Source organism: Piliocolobus tephrosceles, unplaced genomic scaffold (genome assembly GCF_002776525.5).
Source record: "Piliocolobus tephrosceles isolate RC106 unplaced genomic scaffold, ASM277652v3 unscaffolded_17765, whole genome shotgun sequence".
Lineage (NCBI taxonomy): Eukaryota > Metazoa > Chordata > Mammalia > Primates > Cercopithecidae > Piliocolobus > Piliocolobus tephrosceles.
In genome coordinates, this window is record NW_022299604.1 from 1 (window position 1) to 15,332 (window position 15,332).

The 15,332-nt window shown below is 56.7% G+C and overlaps 3 protein-coding genes across 4 annotated transcripts; 1 reads left to right on the top strand and 2 right to left on the bottom strand.

The window, feature by feature from the left end:
- Positions 1-798: 798 nt before the first annotated feature.
- On the top strand, positions 799-6,976 carry CCDC120 (coiled-coil domain containing 120; the record flags this gene model as incomplete). The annotated part of the gene is made up of 7 exons (XM_023201303.2): positions 799-939; positions 1,327-1,621; positions 1,994-2,056; positions 2,416-2,590; positions 2,709-2,807; positions 4,200-5,114; positions 5,566-6,976. Coding segments are annotated over 7 exons (1,803 nt in total), but the record flags the coding sequence as incomplete, so codon positions are not given.
- A 1,259-nt stretch (positions 6,977-8,235) lies between these two features.
- Positions 8,236-11,250, bottom strand: PRAF2 (PRA1 domain family member 2). Its single transcript, XM_023201302.1, has 3 exons — positions 10,923-11,250; positions 9,512-9,729; positions 8,236-9,085 (listed from the first exon to the last, which is right to left on the bottom strand). The coding sequence occupies exons 1-3, from the start codon at positions 11,099-11,101 to the stop codon at positions 8,946-8,948; spliced, it is 537 nt and encodes a 178-aa protein (XP_023057070.1). The 5' UTR covers positions 11,102-11,250; the 3' UTR covers positions 8,236-8,945.
- Positions 11,251-11,556: 306 nt separating this feature from the next.
- On the bottom strand, positions 11,557-15,119 carry WDR45 (WD repeat domain 45). 2 transcript variants are annotated; one of them, XM_023201301.1, is made up of 9 exons: positions 15,033-15,119; positions 14,829-14,903; positions 14,635-14,739; positions 13,543-13,743; positions 12,984-13,063; positions 12,662-12,870; positions 12,481-12,582; positions 12,249-12,394; positions 11,557-12,025 (listed from the first exon to the last, which is right to left on the bottom strand). In XM_023201301.1, the coding sequence occupies exons 1-9, from the start codon at positions 15,085-15,087 to the stop codon at positions 11,916-11,918; spliced, it is 1,083 nt and encodes a 360-aa protein (XP_023057069.1). In that variant the 5' UTR covers positions 15,088-15,119; the 3' UTR covers positions 11,557-11,915. The 2 variants fall into 2 exon arrangements, with proteins under 2 accessions (XP_023057069.1, XP_023057068.1); XM_023201300.1 differs by having other exon boundaries at positions 13,543-13,746.
- Positions 15,120-15,332: the final 213 nt, after the last annotated feature.

Here is a 15,332-nt window from a genome sequence, read left to right on the forward strand (position 1 = left end):
GGGCGCGGTGGCTCAAGCCTATAATCCCAGCACTTTGGGAGGCCGAGACGGGCGGATCACGAGGTCAGGAGATCGAGACCATCCTGGCTAACACAGTGAAACCCCGTCTCTACTAAAAAATACAAAAAACTAGCCGGGCGAGGTGGCGGGCGTCTGTAGTCCCAGCTACTTGGGAGGCTGAGGCAGGAGAATGGCGTAAACCCGGGAGGCGGAGCTTGCAGTGAGCTGAGATCCGGCCACTGCACTCCAGCCCGGGCAACAGAGCAAGACTCCGTCTCAAAAAAAAAAAAAAGAAAAAAGAAATATAGTAATACAGGCCCACTGTTGACTATTTCAAATCCAACAAACTTCAGAAAACAGGTTCTGTCCAAAATTTGGCAGCACAATCTGACCTGAACTGGCACAGGGTGATCTGTAGTTTCAGTTTACCCCTCTTACTATGAATGCCCACAGTGTGCCAGAAATAATACTATAGCTCAGACCATGCAGCCACAGCCCCTGAAGGGAGTTATGTAATACTTAGGATCTCAATGGTGTCCCCTTTATAAAAACGAAACAATTCTGGATTCCAAAGCAGGTTTCCCTGCCTCCCATGCCCACCACCCCAGGGGTTTGGGCCACTGAAGTTTGGGCACACCTGCCTGGTGGAGATACTGGGAGGAGGAAGGGGAGTATCATGCGTAGGTGCTGAGCCGGACCAGGCTCCTGGTAGGACTTCTGTAGCTTCTGGGATCATTAATGCTTCACCCCATCCTTCCAACTAACCCTTGGTAGTCTCTGACCCCTGCCTCCCACCAGGAGCTGACTGGCCAGCTGCCCCCTGAGTGCCCACTAGAGCCTGGTGAACGGCCCCAGTTGGTCCGCCGGCGGCCCCCCACAGCCCGTGCCTACCCTCCACCGCACCCCAACCAAGCACACCACTCCTTGTGTCCTGCTGAGGTGAGCAGATGGGTGTGGAGAGCAAGAGGGTGGGGAGAGGGGACAGGTACAGAGGAGTAGCCAGGAGGAAGGTGTGGGGAGGGGGCTTGTGGCCAGGTGAGGGAAAGGCTAAGATGAGAAGGAAAAGGGCTTCTGGAGGTAGGTTCCTGCGATGAGGGAGGATGCTGATCCCTAACTGTCAGGACAGGCCTCCCACCCTCAGGAAGATGAATCGACCCAGCCCTTCACCGAGAGGCCCTGACCCGCCCCCTCCCCGAGGTGAATAAGCTCCACCTGTACGTGAATAGGCCTGAATAGGCTGCAGGAAGTACAGGCCAGCCTCTAGTGGGTTTGGCCCCACCAGGTCCCTGTTCCTGGCCATTTCCAACATTTGGATGGGCCCGACAGGAGCTGGCTCTTGAGGCCCTGGAGCGTGAGGTGTCAGTGCAGCAGCAGATCGCGGCAGCCGCCCGTCGCCTGGCCCTGGCCCCTGATCTGAGCACCGAGCAGCGCCGGCGCCGTCGCCAGGTCCAGGCAGATGCACTGAGGAGGCTGCACGAGCTAGAGGAGCAGCTCGGGGATGTCCGGGCCCGCCTTGGCCTCCCAGTGCTCCCGCTGCCCCAGCCACTGCCACTGTCCACAGGGTCAGTGATCACCGCCCAGGGAGTCTGCCTGGGCATGCGCCTCACTCAGCTCAGCCAAGGTGAGCATCCCCTGGTGAGGGTGGGAGAGTGGACACTGGCAAATGAACGTGGTAGGGCTGGGATGGCCGAGTGGCCAGTGAAAACCGGGGGGGTAGGCACAAGTCAAGTGGCCCAACCCGTGAGAAGAGTTGTGACAAAGTGGCTTACCGGAAAGGACAAACTGTGGGGGACTGATGAATATCTGCCGGCACAGTCAGGAACCAAGCTGGGGTGGTCTTGGGCTCTGGTAAAAGCAGATTCTTGGGAAGGGAACAGGATGAGGCAGAAACTGGCCAGAAGGTGGCCCAAGTAGAGGTGCCCACCCAGTGGTGTAAGGGAGCGGCACCCAGGCCTGGGAGTGAGAGGCCCACTTCTCCCCCTCTCACCTATAGAGGATGTAGTTCTGCACTCAGAGAGCAGCTCCCTCTCAGAGTCTGGGGCCAGCCATGACAACGGTGAGGACTCCTATCCCCCAAACCTGTCCCCGACTCCTGTGTCCCCTCAGCCCATTCCCTTTATTTATCCGACCACATCCTGCATGATCAGCCCATCCTTTGATGCCCAGCCCCTCCTGTGCTGCTTCAGCTTCTCCTTAGCCATGCTCCATCTTCCTGTGGGTCCCCCATCTTCTTAGCCTCACCCCACCCCAACCCCTAGCCCCACAGCCCCAGAACCTACTCGTCAGCCTTAGCTGCTCCTCAGCCTGCTTAACCTGTCCCAGCACTCTGCCCCTCCCCATGGCCTTGCCCACCAGCCTGTCCTGCCCCCTCTGGGCCCCCCTCATTGAATTCTGTCCCACTTGCTCTCCACTCAGAGGAGCCCCATGGCTGCTTCTCTCTGGCCGAGCGCCCCTCACCACCCAAGGCTTGGGACCAGCTGCGGGCAGTATCCGGGGGGAGCCCTGAGCGGCGAACCCCATGGAAACCACCCCCATCAGATCTTTACGGGGATCTGAAGAGCCGACGGAACTCTGTGGCCAGCCCCACCAGGTGACAATGAGCCCCTCCTCCCCTCCGCAGGAGCTGGGAATGGGATAGCAAGCTTGGGCTGGCAGAGGGTCTGCTGGTGGGTACAGTCTCTAACCTAGGCCTGCCTGTCTCTGTCTAGCCCCACACGCTCGCTGCCCAGGAGTGCCTCCAGTTTTGAGGGGCGAAGTGTGCCTGCCACCCCAGTCCTCACCCGGGGCGCTGGCCCCCAGCTCTGCAAGTAAGGGGAATCAGGGTGGCCTGGAGGATCAGAGGGGAGGGAACCATTAGTTCTCACTGGAAGCTTGAGGACGGCATTATCAAAAGGTGTGGGATCGCTGGGCGTGGTGGCTCACGCTTGTAATCCCAGCACTTTGGGAGGCTGAGGTGGGCGGGTTACTTGAAGGTCAGGGGTTCAAGACCAGCCTGACCAACATGGTGAAACCCCATCTCTACTAAAGATATAAAAATTAGCTGGGTATGGTGGGGCATACCTGTAATCTCAGCTACTTGGGAGGCTGAGGCAGGAGAATCGCTTGAACCTGGGAGGCAGAGGTTGCAGTGAGCTGAGATCAAGATTGTGCCATTGCACTCCAACCTGGGCGACAAGAGCAAAACTCCGTCTCAAAACAAAAAAACAAAAGGTGTGGGACATGGAAGGCTGGGAGTTAAAAGTGAGCAGGCATCTCGGTGGATAATGGGTAGGGATTTGGGGCAGAAGCATCAAAGTTTTGAGTATGGGCTTTTCTGTGCATTTTGGACAAGCCATTCTCCTTTTCTGAATCAGTCTCCTCATTTGTGAAATGGAAATAATAGTATCTGCCTTTGAAAAACATGGACATAATAAGTTCTGGTTAACATATACTGAGTGCCTGCCACCTGCTAGGAATTAGTGGCACCAACTCATTCAATCATAATGAGATCCCTATGAGGTGGGTGCTATTGTTATTCCCATTTTATAGACGAGGCAAATGAGGCACAGAAAGGTTAAGTAACTTGTTAGTAAACTGAAGTCCTGGAGTTTGAGCCCAGGCAAGTTTTACTCTAGAGTCCATGCTTTTAACCATTGTCGTCTTCTGCTTCTTAAATAGAGTGCCTACTTTCCCCAGGCTCTGAACAAAACCAAGTCCCCGTCCTTGGGGGGCTTGCATTCTGTGAATGGTGGCCGTTGGGATGGTAGCTTTGGGTGGTTCATACATATGGTCGGATAGAGAATTCAGGCAGCGTTTTACGTGTGGGCCCCAAGGCCTAGGACTCAATCCTGGAGGCCATGGGAGCCGTGAGAAGGGCCTTAGCATGGGGAGGGGTCAGCTGGATTAGGAAGAGCCCCCTGCCCGGCACCTACTCTGCTAGCCTTTCCTCTGAGTCCCTACACAGATTTACACCTCCCTTGGAGCTAACAGTGCCAGGCCTCCCCCACGCATTTCTACCCCCGACCCCCTAGCCTAGGACAGAACCTCAGCTGCCCTTTACATGTCACTACCTGCCACCTTTATACACACAGCTTCCAACCCTGGGCCCATTTGGAGATGTGAAAGTGAAGGCTCAGAAAGGGGTAGGGTAGGGAGGGCACTGCACGCCTTCTGCCTGATTTTTCTGACCCTATTCCCATGACCCTCGCCTCTCACCTCAGACCTGAAGGCCTTCATTCTCGTCAGTGGTCCGGCAGCCAGGACTCCCAGATGGGCTTCCCCCGGGCGGACCCTGCCTCCGATCGCGCCTCCCTCTTCGTAGCTCGCACCCGCCGCAGCAACAGCTCTGAGGCCCTGCTGGTGGACCGGGCTGCTGGTGGGGGAGCTGGCTCCCCGCCCACCCCTCTGGCTCCCTCTGCCTCTGGCCCCCCAGTCTGCAAGAGCAGTGAGGTGCTGTATGAGCGCCCCCAACCAACCTCTGCCTTCTCCTCCCGCACAGCAGGCCCCCCAGACCCTCCCCGGGCCGCCCGGCCTAGCTCAGCTGCCCCTGCCTCCCGAGGTGCCCCCCGGCTCCCACCTGTGTGTGGGGACTTCCTCTTGGACTATTCCTTGGACCGGGGTCTGCCCCGCAGTGGTGGTGGAGCAGGCTGGGGGGAGCTGCTGCCTGCAGCTGAGGTCCCAGGACCCCTCTCCCGCCGGGATGGGCTCCTCACCATGCTCCCCGGCCCACCACCTGTGTATGCAGCTGACAGCAACAGCCCCCTCCTCCGCACCAAGGACCCCCACACCCGTGCCACCCGCACCAAGCCCTGTGGCCTGCCCCCAGAGGTTGCCGAGGGCCCTGAGGTGCATCCAAACCCTCTGCTGTGGATGCCCCCACCCACCCGTATCCCCTCGGCTGGTGAACGCAGTGGCCACAAGAACCTGGCTCTGGAGGGGCTGCGGGACTGGTACATCCGGAACTCGGGACTGGCCGCGGGGCCCCAGCGCCGGCCTGTGCTCCCTTCCGTGGGCCCGCCACACCCACCCTTCCTCCATGCCCGCTGCTATGAGGTGGGCCAGGCGCTGTACGGGGCCCCCAGCCAGGCGCCACTCCCACACTCGAGGAGTTTCACGGCGCCCCCTGTCTCTGGCAGGTATGGGGGGTGCTTTTACTGATGGGTAGGGGTCTCTTAAGGCAGATGGCGAAGATATCCAGGCCAGGGAGTGGCTAGTCATGATAGCTAATGAATTGGACCATGAGGAAACTAGCTGCCGTGATGGCACAGGGTCACTACTGCACATGACCTGCATTAGTCCATGGGGTCCTGGTGGAGGGGATCTTGGGCACTGGTAGCAGCACTTCTTTATCAAGTTATAGGCCGAAGATGAGCCTTGAAGCCAGGGTGCTGGGAGGAAGGGACATCTCATGCCCCTCGCCATTTTCTTCCTTGTTTCTCCATGCCCTGGAGCCTGAAAGTGCTGTCCTGTGCCTGCCTCCACCTCTTTAACGAGCCTCTTTTCCTTTCTTTTTATGTGTTTTGTCTGTCTTTTCCTCTTCTTGTCTTCCCTGCCCTGTCCTCCGGATTCCTGCTACCCCTTCTAAAGATACTACGCGGACTTCCTGTATCCCCCGGAGCTGAGCGCTCGTTTAAGTGACCTGACGCTAGAGGGGGAGCAGTCCTCCAGTTCTGACACCCAGACCCCGGGGACACTGGTCTGACCCCTTCTGATATGTCCCTTGTTGGCTTGGGCATGATTCCAATCTGGGGAGCACATAGCTGACCTCGCTGGGCCCTGGGGTGTGGTTGCTCTCAGTCCTGAGCACAGTGCGCCAACCTAATCTTCCAAGGCCCCTGGCTCCCCTTAGGCCCAGGAAGGTGTCTGACACCCTGCTTCTTCTCTCACACTGTGCTAGGGACTGGGGGCCCTCAGCCAGCTTAAAAGAGAGAGGATAATGTCATGGGGACCCCAAGCCCCTTCATCCATTTATGTTTACAGTTGTGACTTAGGTATTCACTGTCTTCCTCCAACACTAGGCGTTTTATAAAAGGGAAACTGTGATCTCATCTGGTTGGGTTCATTCCTGTTCCCATGCCCAACCGGGTTCCATTCAGTAACCCCCTCCATAAAATGGACCATATCGGGTCTCAGGGCCATTTAGGGCAGCCAGGAGACTCTGGTGTGAACAGAAATCCCTGCCACGCATTGCCAGGGCAGTTGTTGGGGCAGTGGGCTCTCTGCCCACACTTGGAAGGACTGCAGTCTGGGTGGGATGCCTGAAGGAGTCCAACCCCGTCTGTGCCCACGGCCTCTGCCCTGACCACCCCCAGTCAGGAGGCCCCACAGGAGGGGCGAAGGGCAGAGCCATCAGGTGTGCCGTGTCCTGGGATCCTGTGGGGGTTGAACCTGGCATCTACCAGACCTGGCACTGGTAGATGCCAGTAAAATCCTCAGGTGAGGTCTGGCTACAGGCTGTGGGCCACGGGCCGCTCACCACTCACACCTTCCTTGGCTTTCCTTCCATCCACACCCCCCCCCCATTTTTTTCTTTTCCTCAAGACGGAGTCTTGCTCTGTCGCCAGGCTGGAGTGCAGTGGCACAATCTCAGCTCGCTGCAACCTCCGCCTCCTAGGTTCTCCTGCCTCACCCTCCTGAGTAGCTGGGATTACAGGCACACGCCACCACACCCAGCTAAGTTTTGTATTCTTAGTAGAGACAAGGTTTCACCATATTGGCCAGGTTGGTCTTGAACTCTTGACCTCATGATCTGCCCACCTTGGCCTCCCAAAGCACTGGGATTACAGCCGTGAACCACTGCACCCAGCCCTCATCCACCACTTTTTAAGCAAACCCACACAAATTGTGTTTTCTATGATACCTGTCTGTGACTTTCGGAGCTGGGGGTTCCCCTACCCCCTTTTCCTGGTGTTAAACTTTTCTTTTTATACCAATGGATCTGGGCCCAAGACATTACCCACACTGGAAGGGGATTTGTATAATAAATGTGTAAACTGAACCCATGTGTTGCTGCTGCTCTGTCTGCCTCACCTTGAGGGCCCACACCTCTAGTTAAGACCAGATAATATATTTTTACAGGAAAAAAACATACCTTGGGAATAGCCTGTGATAGTGTCATCCGTTTTGACTTTACTTGCTTTGTGATGTGGGGCAACTTCTTTGCCTGTCTGCACTCAGATTTCTAGCCAACCTCAAACAATAACTCTTGGTAATATAAACGATGATAACAAAGACTCTGTCCTTAACCTCCCTATGCATTGTTTTTAATTTTTTTTTTTGAGACAATGTCTCACTGTGTTGCCCAGGCTGAAATGTAGTGGCGCAATAACGCAATAATGGCTCCCTGCAGCCTTGACCTCCCGGACTCAATCTTCCCACCTCAGCTGCCTGAATAGCTGAAACTGCAGTTGTGCACCACACCATACCCACTAATTAAAAAAAAAAAAGTAGGCTGGGCACGGTGGCTCACGCCTGTAATCCTAGCACTTTGGGAGGCCAAGGCGAGCAGATCACGAGGTCAGGAGATTGAGACCATCCTGGCTAACACAGTGAAACCTCGTCTCTACTAAAAATACAAAAAATTAGCCGGGCATGGTGGCACATGCCCATAATCTCAGCTACTTGGGAGGTTGAGGCAGGAGAATCACTTGAACCCAGGAGGCAGAGATTGCACTCCAGCCAGGGTGACAGAGCAAGACTGTCTCAAAAAAAAAAATTGTAGAGATGGGGTCTCATTATGTTGCCCAGGTTAGTCTCGGACTCCTAGGCTTGAGCATTCTTCCTGCCTCAGCCTCCCAAAGTGCTACCACGCCCAGCTTTTTGAGACAGGTTCTCACTGTTGCCCAGGTTGGAGTGCAGTGGCACAATCAGCTCACTGCAGCCTCTACCTCTTAGGCTCCAGCCATCCTCCTGCCACAGCCTCCCAAGTAGCTGGGACTACAAAAGCACACCACCATGCCCAGCTAAATTTTAATATTTTTTGTAGAGAGAGAGTCTTGCTATATTGCCCAGACTGGTCTCAAACTCCTAGCCTCAAGTGATCCTCTAGTCTCAGCCTCCCAAAGTGTTGGAATTACAGGCATGAGCCACCACACCTGTCCTTCCCTGTGCTTTAATGCTGATCCAGAGGTAAGTTTCAAGGAAGGGCCTCAGAGATCACCTCCTCAGCCTGCATATTCAGGAAGAGTCTAGAATTGAAAAGTAGAAGGCCACTTCTGTCCTTTGAAATGTGTAAGAACTTTACCCAGGAGGCTCAAATTGGCATGAGAGATGCAACAGGCTTTATTGTTGCAGCAACACTAACATATATGCCCCATTCCCTGCTGAGGCCTGTCCCCACCTTACCCCTTGGTCGTCGATGATGTGGAACATTGGGGTGAGGGGCAAAATCCCTAAGCAGAGCTGGAGGGAGGCAAGTGGGACTGGTGAGGGTCGGGATCACCTGGGACCAGGGGTCCAACAGTCAGGATACCCAACTCCATCCACACAGGGGCATGGAAACTTGGGTTTTGAGTTCAAGATTTGGCAATGTCTTGACCTGGGTTGGAAGGTAGGGTGGGGTCTGGAAAAGCTTTGGTCCAGGATTCAAGATTTGAGAGTGCTTTGCCTCAGGCTCCAGTTTGGGACTGAGCATGGAGAAGGGTGGATGGGAGTGTCTCTGGGTTCACAATTTGAAATTGGCCATGGATGCTCTGGCCTGAAGCCCCGGTGTTGGGGCTGGATGTAGGTGGCTCTTGGTTCTAGGTTCAGGGCTGGGGAAGACTCTTGTCCCTAGGTTATGGAGGCTGGGTGTGAGGGATATCTTAGTTTGGGGCTGGCGTGGGGGTAGGGTGGTCATAGATGTCCTGTTTTGTTTGGGCAGGGGGCTCTAGGCTCCTGTTTTAAGTGCTGGGAAAGGGCTCTGGGTCCCAATTATGGGCTGGGGGTGGGGTGGTATTCTCCAGGTCCTGAGTACAGATCCCAGGGGCCTAGGATCCAGCCTCCTGCTCTTGTCCCAGCGCCTCTAGTAGCAGGCCCATTGGCGTCCGCTTGAGACCAATGCTCTCGATCTTGTTGTCAATCTTGTTCTTAAGGTTGCGCAGGCGCAACGAGGCGTGCACCAGGATCACTGTGGGCGGCACCGAGAGGGGTGGTCAGTGGAACAGACCTCAGCCTGCAGCCAACCGGGGCCCACCGAAGGGAATTGGCGCTCAGGCAGGCCAATCGAGTGGTGAGCGGCCAGGACGCCTCAGATACTGAAAGCGTGGCCAAGTAATTGGCTTGGCAACGTGGGCATGGCCGTGGAAGGCGCCCGGTAACGGGGACGTGGCTAGTGGAAGGCACTTAACACCAGGAGTGAGATGGGAAAGGCGATAATAAAAGGGGTGTTCCCAGAAGGGGGAACGAAGTCCGGGAAGGCGCTTTTAGCGGGGGCGTGGTCAGGCCCTCGGGTTTCCCAGCCCCCTCTCAACCCGGGGACCGGGGCAGGGCTGGCCTGGTGCCTTAAGCATGTTCTGGCCGCTTTCCTGGCTATCTTGGGGTAGTGGAGACTCACGAAGCACCGGCCCGGCGATGCTGAGCAGGAAGATGCAAGCGCCGCCCACGACCCAGAGAACCAGGAGGCCGACGGCAAGCACTGCGGCCAGGCAGGCAGCAGGGTGGCTGCGGCGGCAGCGGCGCACAGCTGCGCGGGTCTCAGCTGCCCACACCAGCACGCCGAGGGCCACCGCCACTACCAGCGCGCTCAGAAGCGTGTGCAGCGGACGCACGTACCTGCGGGTACAAGGGAACTAAGCTAGCCGGCCGGGCGGAGAGACGGCCTCCGGGACCACCACCCACCCTGGGCCCCAAGAGCCAGGGTCTCCCGTCTCCGGACACTCCAGCTCGGCACATCCTCCTACCAGCCCTGTCTCCAGCAGGCCCATCTGCCAGGGCTCCCGACTCACCCCCGGAGACCCCTCCTTTCCTCCCTGTCAATTCCACTGCCCTGTCTTCCTCAAGTCCCCGCTTCAGGCCGTCCCATCCAGCTAGAGAAGACCCCCCACACCCCCGAGCTCCCAACACTTCGCTGGACTTTCCTTCCGACTCTACCCCCCCAGGGCCCCCCCTCAGCCTGCCTGCAAGCTCCCCCTTTAACCCCAGCCCCTGCAAATCCCTCTTCCAGGCCTTCTGTCTCCACACATTACCCTCTCCCCAGGCCTAGGGTCCTTATAGGAGCCCCCTCCAGGCTTCCTCCCCTCCCAATGCCCCCTCCAGGCTCCCATTTCCCTATAGATTCCTCCCTCCATCATTGCTAGAACCTCTTCCAGGTTGTCAGCCCCACTCTGAACTTCTAGCACTGCTCAAGTCCCTCCTCCAGATTCTCCATCCCTCTCTGGTCTCACGCTTTCCAACCATGGATCGTCCTCCTGGGCCCAAGTTCCCCAACAGGTACCTGCCCCTGGCGCCTTCCAATCATAGCCAGGCTCCCCTCCAAGACCGGATCCCCAATAAATACATCTTCCAAACCCTCCAACTTTACCGTCTATTTCCCGGTCTCTGCCCTAAGTACTCCAGGGTCGGCCTCAATCTGGCCCCATCGTTCACATTACCCCCCCAGCACGCCCCTCAAGTACTCTCAGTCCCCCTTTCGGGCCCTCCTTTTTTTCCGGTTCACCTTCCAGCCCACTTTCCCGTTCAGTCCCACACTTGTCTCCATCTTCCCCAGATCTTCCCTCTAGACCCCCATCCCCCGCAGGCCCTCCTCATCAGCCAGGCTCCATCTCCCTGAGGCCCTCCTTATAACCAGGCTCCACCTCCTTCAAGGTCTCCCTTCCACGCCCCTCAGGCCGTCCATCTCTACTGACTTCGCCCTTCTCGGCCTTGCATCCCCACTCAGGTTCCCTGTCCTGGTCCTCAAAGACCTGTGAGTCTATCCCCCCACGCTCTGCAGACGTCCCCGGCCAACCGGCGCCTCCCTCCCTCACCCGGCAAGAGCGAGGCCGATGCCGAAGCAGAGAAGGTAGTTGGTTTGGTAGTAGAGGAGGTTGTTGATGACGCGGTGGCACCATCGCTGCGGGTCGCATGGATCCGGAGCCGCCAGACGCGCCGACCCCAGAACAAAGTCGTCCAGGGCGCGTAGCGGTGGCAGCCGTACCTCCGACATCCTGCCGGTTAATGTGGCTGGACCAGCCAGGAGGGGGCCGGACTACAACAACCGTTACGCCCCTCGCCACCGCGGGGCACACCGGGAAATGGAGTCTGGGCTGGGCAGCTATTTTCCTAATCTCCTAGGTGGATTGCGCAGGGGCGGCGATGCACGTGACCGGAAAAGGAACTAACACGCCGCTCAGAAAAGCAGCAAAGGCTGCCGGGAAATCAAGCCTTGGCCACGGAGCTAGAAGCTCCCAACCCTTAAAACTGCTATCCACCCCGGCGCGGGGCGCCGCAGGGGCTGCTCCGGGCGGTGCCAGCGGCTCAAGCACAAAGTAGCCAGACAGATAAGAAAGGAGTGACTGTCACAAGGATTCGAGTTGGATTCCACCTCCTTCCTGTCAGAGTCCAAAAGGGTCACATTTCTCCAGGAAACTCCATGCCCCGCTCCTGAGGTCAAGCCGTAAATGCCATTAAGGGTCTTTTATTCGTATTCATCACATTGGAAATCATCTCTTCCTAGGAAGCTTTTAAAAAATCCCCAGGTTGGATTAGGGCACTCCCTCTGGGTCCCTGGCAATTTCCTCCAAGTCAGGCATCCAAGGGGTCGCTGCCTTCCTGGGTCTCTGGCCTAGCCCTTGGGGCACACAGTCATCAAGAAGTGCTGGGGGGAAGTGAGCTCTTTATTTAGACATAGCTCTGCTGAGTGGAAAGTGGGCACCGGCCCCATTAATGCTTGCTGGCTGGTGGCTTCCAAGCACGCCCCACTGCCAAGGCTCAGCTCTGCAATCTGCCACTGCAGGTCCCTAGCACAGCCCCCAGGGTCCTTAAAAGTCATCATCATCACAGATGTCAAGGTACACGTCGAAAGCCTCTCTGTTGCAGTTTCCATCAGGAGTGAAGACATATTTGTGGAAGGTCCCATCTACGCAGATGGCTGGGGGATGGGGAGTGGTAAAAGGTCAGAGGCTGCCACAGACACAGGTTCCAATCCTCTCAGGCATCTCAGGACCTAGGGTCTGCCTCCAGGCCTTTGCCCAGTGCTGTCCCCCTTACTGAAGATGAAGCTGAGCCTCACATGGCCCTAAAATTCTTTCAGGTCCAACCTGCAGGCCTCTGCCCCATGCAGTACCCCCAACCAAGGGGCTGTTCCCACTCACCAATGACAGAGTTGACGTTCTTGGAAGTATTGCGACCGAAGGCGCAGATGCAAGCTGACTCAGCAGGCACAGTGAAGCTCGCCAGGCTCCACTGAGAGTCCACGTACTGCCCAATCATAGGCCCCACCTTGCCCACGCGAGCCAGCCTGCAGGCAGCACTGGCTAAGCCCAGGTATGGTAAACGGGCAGGGGGACAGGGAGGGACACGGTAGGGTGGGGAGGGGGTACTCACGCGGAGCGGCGGTTGAGGCGGGTATCCTTGAGAGCAAAGATATGGACGGTGCCCTTATCACTGGAAGCGCAGAGGAAGGAGGAGTCGTGACTGAAGTTAATGCTGGAAGACAGATCAGCAGTGATGCCCACATGTCATGTGGTATGGGGTCACCAGCCCACCATGCATACCCTGTGCTCACCAGTAGAGGGTGGCAGGGTCAGTGCCTCGGCGCAGCTCCACCAGTTTCTCCTTGGATTGTGTGTCAAAGAGGCGAATAAGGGTACCCTTCTGGGAGGCTGAGGCCACTACAGTGCCTGGCTGGTTTAGAGACACACAGGCTATGTCACTCTGATGTGCATTGATGGTGAATGGAGCAGACGAGGTGCCAGGCTTTGTGCTCGCCAGGTCCTGGGGTAGGAGGGAGGAGTCTGAGGTTGGGGTGGTATGGAGGGAAGGGGCCAAGAGTCCACAAGGAAAGCCAGTCCACCAACCTTCCCACCCTTGTCCACTGGACGGCTCACCACAAGTTGCAGACTCCCACACTTGTGTCCCGGGAACACTAACAGTTGCTTCTCCAGGCTGGGGCAGAGGTCACAGAGCCCTAGGGTGTGAATATGAGGGTGGGTGGGCGGCTGAAGAGGAGGCAGCATCTCAGAATGGACAGAGCTGGATGAGGACCAGACTTCAACCCTCCATGATAAGCTTAACCCAAAGAACCCTGAGGGAGCTCACCTCAGCTGCACGCCCTGCCAGCTAGGCAGATTCCATTCCTTGCTCTGCAGCTGTGGAATCCAGTAAGCTGCTATAACAGCCCCAGGAGGCTCAGGGATCCCCGACACACCCACCCATGTCCTCATGAGGTGTTTCTGCTCTGCCACTGGGGCACCCAGGGGTGAGGCAGGGCCGCAGGTGGGGAGAACTGGCTGAGGGCTGGAAAGATGGAGAGGCTGTGTGAGCATCTCCCTGCCTCTTTCCCCATTTCTCTGTGTGTGTGTGCCCCTTCCTTTCTTTCCTCATCTCTGCCCCTCTGTCCCATCCACTGTTTCATGTCCTTACACCTGTGTATCTGAGCCCTCTCACCCTTGGGGTTGTCCCGGGTATCAAACTCAAACAGCTTTCGGGGATTGTCAGGGAAGGAGTACACATAGATGCGGTTCTTCAGCACGATCACGATCTTGTCATGGCGCATGCGCACAGAAAGCACTGGCTTGGTGAAGGTGAACTCCAGCACCAGCTTCTCCTTGGAGTCCTTGCCCTCCCGGGCATCGTCCCAGATCAGCACTGCTGGGCAGGTGGGTGGGTTGTCGGGGCCAAGGTTTAGGGTAAGGGGCAGCCCTGGTGACACAGGATCCACCCCTGCTTCCCAGGGACCTCAACCTACTTACTTAGCCTTTCAATAAACACCCAGTGAGATCCTCGCACAGTATGAGCACTTGTGAACATGATCCCTGAGAGGAGTGTTCTAGACTGTTACACTCATCTACAGATGAGGAAACTGAGGTTCAAAGTGGTTGAGTGCTGGCCAAGGACCTCAAAGCCCATCAGCAGCCAAACAGGGACTCACACTCAGGCCTGTAACTTCCCCTGGGTAACTATTTCTGCTTCCAGGGTCCTAGTCCATGCACCCTGGAGATTTCCGTGAGGAATCCTAGGGCTCTGTGACTCACCTAGGGTGACTCCTGCCCTGTCCAGATGGGATCAGCAAGAAAAATCCTTAAAGCAAGATGGCACTTGAGGCTCAAGCCAAGTGGGTATTGGGAAGACGGCTCCAAGATTTTAAAACCTATTGCTTGTGTGACCTTGGATGAGTCACTTAGCTGCACTGGGCCTCAGTTTCCTCATCGGTAAAAATGGGGATAATGATCCTTCCTACCCCATAGAGTTACTGTGAGGATTAAATGAGTTAATATACGTAAAGTGCTTAGGGCAGTCCCAGGCTCACAGTAAGTGCTCTAGGGCATGGCACACAGGAGGCACTCAATCAGCATTTTTAAAATGAAAATAAAGCACCAAGCTTCTCAAGCGATAAGATCCATGACTTCCAAGCTGTAGGCCTCCTCACTGTGTGACTCTGAAGTACTCTGACATCTTCATCTGCCAGTACCTTGGGGTGCCTGTGGGAGGCCAGGAATCCGAGAAATCTGGGCCAAAGGGCAGGATGAGGGCACTTACCTGAGATCTCTGAGAACTTAGGGCTACTACCACCGCCCACCAAGGCCAGAAGGTTGGAGCGGTGCAGCATCTCCACCAAGCCCATGCTGCCCACTTGCTCGTGGTCTGGACAGGGACCAGGGTGTCAGTGGAGGTAGGAACCAATGCCCAGCCCAGGTCTTCTGCCCATTGCCCCTCCCCTGCCAACAGCTCACCCAGATGCCCCTTCTCCATCAAGGGCTCCACGTTGTAGATGCGCACACCTGTCTCCATGGCGCAACAAAAGCAGCCTGGGGGATGGAAGGAATCCAGACTGCCTTAAAGAATGCCCAGGTAGGAAGCTGGGGGCCCATGGCCCACTTCTGACCCCTCTTTCCCTTGCTCCCTCCCACAAGGGTACAGGCCCAAGCCTCTCTCACTTTGGTCTTGGTTGAAACGCAGGCTGGTCACTCCTCGAAGTGGCTGTTGAGTCATGGTCCAGGATTGTTCCCCTGGATACAAATGGGATAAAGATGAGAAGAGTCCTGGAGTCTCCCCTCCAAGTTCTGCCTCACCTGATTTCCTCCTCCTCCCACTCGGCTAACTACTGACTCTGGAGCGACCGCAAAAAAGATAAAAACAGGCTGGGTGTGGTGGCTCATGCCTGTATCCCAGCACTTTGGGAGGCCGAGGCGGGTGGATCACCTGAGGTCAGGAGTTTGAGATCAGCCTGGCCAACA

Bases quoted from the DNA above. Each gene is read 5' to 3' on its own strand.
- WDR45 (XM_023201300.1), bottom strand. From the start codon at position 15,087: ATGACTCAACAGCCACTTCGAGGAGTGACCAGCCTGCGTTTCAACCAA. The intron at 14,740-14,828 runs GTGAGCTGTTGG...GTCCCTGTCCAG, and splicing joins GATGGAGAAGGGGCATCTGG to ACCACGAGCAAGTGGGCAGC. The intron at 12,871-12,983 runs GTGAGCCGTCCA...CTCCTACCCCAG, and splicing joins GTGGGAGTCTGCAACTTGTG to GACCTGGCGAGCACAAAGCC.
- PRAF2 (XM_023201302.1), bottom strand. From the start codon at position 11,101: ATGTCGGAGGTACGGCTGCCACCGCTACGCGCCCTGGACGACTTTGTT. The intron at 9,730-10,922 runs GTGAGGGAGGGA...TTGTACCCGCAG, and splicing joins ATCGGCCTCGCTCTTGCCGG to GTACGTGCGTCCGCTGCACA. The intron at 9,086-9,511 runs GTGAGTCTCCAC...TGCCGCCCACAG, and splicing joins CATCGCCGGGCCGGTGCTTC to TGATCCTGGTGCACGCCTCG.